Raw genomic sequence first — 5471 nt, 5'->3', positions numbered from 1 at the left:
AAAAAAAAAAAAAAAAAAAGTTACTTTTCTGAAATGAAAGATAAGAAATCAGTGCTTCTGTTTGCATCTGTGACATTCAGCCTATTGTGTTCTTTTCTTTCCTCAGGTTTGGCCAGAGCCAGACTTTGCAGACAGATTATATCACATACATGGATGAGTTGAGCACCTTCATAGGGGTTAAGCCAAACATACCATGGCTCTTCCTTACTGATCCCAAGCTGGCCCTGGAGGTATATTTTGGCCCTTGCAGCCCATATCAGTTTAGACTAATGGGACCAGGGAAGTGGGATGGGGCCAGAAATGCCATCCTGACTCAATGGGACCGGACACTAAAGCCAACCAGGACAAGAGCTGTCAGTGAAACTCAGAGACCCCATCCCTTTTTCAATTTGCTTAAAATGCTTTCCTTCCCAGTGCTTCTTCTGGCCATTTTGATTATACTTTATTAATGAGAAAGTCCTTTGTGTCTCAGAGATCAGCCTAGTAGTTTAATTGCAGAGTATATATGTATATATATATATATATATATATATATATATATATATATACACACACACACACACACATATATATCAGCCCATGGTTTCTCTTTCTCTTCCTGCAACTGTAAAAGAGTCCTGGCCTACTTGACTCAAAGTCTAAATAAAATGAAGAATACTCAGCCTGTCTCTTTCTGATGGAAGTCTGTACTCTAAAAGGTTTTACATGCTGAACTGGCAATATTTGGAAAGTTCAAAATAAGGAGGGAGATGGGAGGTTGATTGGGAGTAAGAACAGATTTGCCTGTGGAACAAACTTTAATAAACATGTTCAAGGGTGTTTTGTCATGACAATTTTAGTATTTCAACCAATGGGTTTTCCAAAACATTGACTGACATTCTTGTCACTTTAAAGACATAAATTAATTCTTTTTAATTCTATCATTACTTAAAAACCCAGACTCAAAACCACTGTCATCAAGTCAATTCTGACTCATAGTGACCCTCATTGGGTTTCCAAGGATATAAATCCTTATGGAAGTAGTTTGCTTCATCTTCCTCCCACTGAGCAGTTGGTAGGTTTGAACCACTGACCTTCTGGTTAGCAGCCAAATATCTTACCCCCTATGCTACCAGAGCTTCTTAAAGGTATTCATAAATAAGGGCAACCACTAAGAACATCAGCTGAATTTCATTCACTACTGAAACAGTTAACATTTATAGTACTTCTCCCAATTCTTGGAATATATACCCAATAAAAAAAAAAAAAATCAATGGAGACTTCTGCTTTTGGCTAAGATGGAGTAATAGGGACCATTTTTACTTTTGCATCAAAAACAAGTAAAAGTCAACAAAAAATTAAAACGGTATCTTTAAGCCATTGAATAACATGCAACAAAGGATAGTAATCTCTAAAAATGGAGAAAATTTGAACTCTATATGCCAATTTTCCTGCCTTTAAAATTTTACCAGGCCACGGCTCAGAGAGAGAAATGCACATGGAATCCAATGAATTTCTTGAGTTTCGGAGATGGAGATAAGACTCTAGGAAAACCAACATGTCAAGAGTTCACAGGGAAAAGCACCTGAAGGGAGAGGCTGCACAGAGAGAGAACTTAGGAGATCTGCAGAGGGTTCCCTCAAATACTCAGCAGAGTCCTACTCAGTGTATATATGTGTTATGGGTTCCGATTAAAATAATAGCCACTATAATGTCCACATTTTTAAAGAAAGATTTTATTCAGGCTAGCCGACAGCAGGGAGCTGAAGTGCGCTCCTAGGCTGCAGTGCCTTATTCTCCCAAAGGGCTGGAGTTATATAGGTTAGAATTACTTCCTGACATGTGAAAATTGGTTTTTATAATTCTCTTTGTTTCAGAGACTCAGGAAATGTGTTTTTCTCAGATGCATCCTGTTTATTTCAGGTGCATCCTGTTTTGGGGGGGGGATGGTGAGACGTGTTTTTCTCAGGTGCATTCTGTTTGTCTCAGGTGCATCCTATTTCAAAGTGTGAGGGGTGTTTTCTCATGTTTTTCTCTGGTGCAGCTACCATATTCCCTACTGCTTTTGTTTGGGAATCAAATCTTTGATTCACTTCCAGCATCTATATTTATTCCTCAGTTGAGTGTTGTATATACTGTGTTCGGAGTACCATGACTTTGACTGCCCTTATTCTATTTTGGATGAACCTGATAAGGGCGTTGAGTATGCATGGACCCACTAATAGTCCCATAAGGGGTAATGCTAAGGGGCCTACTAGACTGATGATCAGGGTGGTAGCCCATGGGGACCAATCATATAAGTTTTGGTACCAACTTTTTGTGGAGTCCAATTTTTCTTGTCTTTCCTTTATATTCTAACCATGGCTAAAGTTCTTCTACTGACTCCAGTTTTAATAGCATAGAAGCAGCACTATTCTCCTAGGGCTGCACATAATCCTCCTTATTTAAGAAACAGTAAATCTAGCTCTCTTCCATTTTGTAAGGTTACCTTAGCTAGGGATTCAACTTGCTTTGATCTCTCTGAGATAGAGAGTTCTAGTTCACTTAAATCCATGTTGATGCTTTGGGTTAGTTCTCTTAGGCCCACTGGCCAGAGTTAATTTACAAGTTGTTTCTAAAATACTTTTAGCAAGTCTATCATTTGCAGGAAGGAATGTTTTCCATTCAGTTCTTTAAGGAACTGAATACTCATATGCCTGGGGTGGGAAAATAGTTGGGGGTAATTTAGTTTACTTATCTATTCTCATCCAGGTGCCATGGTGGGGGAAACAGTTTTTACTTTACTCAGTTTCAATTCCCCCTTAGAATAGATACTGTTCCACATTCTTGGGGAACATTTTACTTCGTTTTCTAATTCCCCCTTAGAATGGTTACTGTTCCACAATTTTGGGAAACGGGGACGATGACTCATCCTAGCTGCTTCCTGCTGATGGGGGGGCGGTGAAGATGGAACTCAATTCCTGGTCAGTAAGCTTCCTGTAGTTTGGACAGTTCACGGAATCTTCTGGCCATAGTCCAGGGAGAAGAGACTAGGGGTATCTGTAGAGTGACTCTTAATTCTGGAGGTAAGCACCCAGGTAGACACTGAATACAACAGCAAGTAAAGAGTGTTGTTAATAAGAGGAGTATGGTAATAAATAAGCATTTCAACCACCCTAAATTGGGTAACCAAGAGGTGAGCCAAGAAAAGTTTATCCCAAAGGTGGGGGTTAAATCCTGTCATATATACATACCCCTTTGTGTCAAGGAGAGTATGCACACACTCAATAATACCACTTTCCTCCTTTAGAAGGTGTTCGGGATAAGACAATCATGGAGTTGATTAGAATTACATTTATATCTTAACCCAGAACAGGTTTCCTTTTAAATAAAAACCTTAAGATCCTCCTCAATGGGCTCACAAGTATGTTTCACTACAGGTTGTTGGGGATACTTAATATTCAGTTGCCCGGGTTCTCTTGAGTCTCCCTTTTCCCCAAGGTTGTTTCCTGTAGAGTGAAACTTAATTATAGGTTGAGGAGAGTTCCTTGTAGAGTTTGGTGTTATCCTTCATCGGGTGTAATATATCCAAGGGTGGACTCCCTTCAGTTTGGCTGAAGAATGTGTTGTCAGCAATACTTCATAAGGCCCAATCCACTAGGCCTGGAGTTGGTTCTGGGGAGTCTGGTCATTCTACTCCTTTAGTAGGACCCAAACACCTGGACAGAAGCTATGTAGGATACAGCAAGCTGCTGGAAGCAAACTGGTTAATAATGTTTAATGTTGAAGACAAAGTTTGCACATGTTTTAAAATATCCAATTCCTTAACAATTTTAAGGTCTCCCTTTTTTGCATAACTAGGATGCCACACTCTAGAAAATGGTCTCCCATATAATATTTCATATGGGCTTAATTGGGAGCTCTGGTAGCATAGTGTCTAAAAGAACTTGACTGCTAACCAGAAGGCTGGCGGTTCAAACCCACCAGCCACTCCTCGGAAGGAAGGTTGGGCAATCCTACTTCTGTAGTGATACTGCCTTGGAAACCCAAGGAGGGGTTGCTATGAGTCGGGGCCGACTCGACGGCACATACCAACAACAACAACAATGGGCTTAATTTAAGCCTGCTTCTGGGGTAGGCCAGATCTGCAACAGGCCAAGGACTTCTATCTAAGATAAATCTGTCTCTTGGCACATCTTACTTAGTATCTTCTTAAAAGTATGCTTCATCTTCTTAGTTTTTTCTGTCAATAGGCTGGTCCTGTTACTTGTTGGACTATTTGAGATGCAAATGTTCCCTTACAATTACTTTGAACTAAGACTAGCAAACTAAACTGGGGATAATTTTAATAGGGTTTACTCACCTCTGCAGCTTTTCCATGCTGCAGGGAAAGGTTTTTACCCATCCAGTGAAAGTATCTAAATACTAACAGGTACTTGATTTCTCCCCCCCCCCACCCACCAGGAGTTATAAATTTCATCTGCCAGACCTTGTATAGGTTCAGTCCTCTTGTTTGAATTCCTCTGCCCACTAGAGGTGGGCTACACTTAATGTGGTAGCTGCACTTTGGATTGTTTCTGGCATAGGTCAAGCAGCCTTGTGTAACCTTTTGGATGGTTTTGTACAGATTGAGTCCTGCAATAAGTTTACTCAGCCAAGTATACAGGGCATCCTTTCCCATAACAAGTGCTGGTTACAGTGATAGTTCTGTCCTATTTGTTGCTTCTGTAATCCATAGTAGCAGGTAATTGCAGGAGGCTGTCAGTAAGGCCCATGCCTGGTCGGGATTAACATCTATCTGGAGCTTGTCAGCTGAGAAAGTAACTTGAATATTTAAGTTGGTTATTAAGTCTTATTCCAATAGAGGAACAGGGCATTCAGGCATGTATAAAAATTTCCAAGTTAATACAGTGCTCCCAACCTGGCATTCAAGAGGTTGAAGAAGATTTTTACATTACTGAGACTCCAGTAATGCTCATAGTCTTCTGGGACAGAGGGGCCTTGGAGATGTTTAGGACTGAGGTTGCCCCTGTGTCCAGTAGAGATTCAATGGGCTGTTTTCCCAGTTATTGCCACCCAGGGTCCTAGTAGGAGATAGGAATTTGCCAGTCTGCAATGGTGACCCTGGGCCCCATCATTCTTGGTTGCCGTCAGCTGTGCTTACTATCTGCTGGGCCCCCCTTTGGTTGGTTTTGGAGGGCTCATTCTGGGCACTCCTTTTCCAATGCCCATCCTTCTTGCAGTAAGGACACACTGTTGAGGCCTCAACTTTGTTGGTCAGCCTCCTGGAGCAGAAGCTTGATTCTCTCCCTTTCTATCTGTTGGGGGCCCATGGGGACTTACCCACTAGGATCAACTTCGTGGCAGGTCTCCCAGGGCAGCAGCCAGCAAGGTAGTTTGTTGCTTCATGTCTATTTGCTTCTATTTCTCCTGTTTCTGGTCTCACTTATTGTAGACCTTAAAGGCAACCTTTACAAGTTGAGAAGTATTCATACCCAGTTCCCCTTTTAATT

General features: G+C 41.2%; 1 protein-coding gene across 1 annotated transcript in view; it reads left to right on the top strand.

Annotated features, from left to right (window-relative positions):
• The window catches only part of LOC103194384 (putative dimethylaniline monooxygenase [N-oxide-forming] 6), a 43523-nt gene extending 43074 nt beyond the window's left edge, over positions 1-449 (top strand). The window contains exon 8 of the mRNA XM_007937775.1: positions 107-449. Within this exon, the coding sequence (XP_007935966.1) occupies positions 107-449 (343 nt within the window). The remainder of the gene's footprint in view (positions 1-106) is intronic.
• Positions 450-5471: the final 5022 nt, after the last annotated feature.

Source organism: Orycteropus afer, unplaced genomic scaffold, assembly GCF_000298275.1.
Source record: "Orycteropus afer afer isolate SDZICR_OR568_19922 unplaced genomic scaffold, OryAfe1.0 scaffold00044, whole genome shotgun sequence".
Taxonomy (NCBI): Eukaryota; Metazoa; Chordata; class Mammalia; order Tubulidentata; family Orycteropodidae; genus Orycteropus; species Orycteropus afer.
The sequence above is the reverse complement of the archived record's forward strand: the minus strand, read 5'-3'. Positions and strand labels throughout refer to the sequence as shown.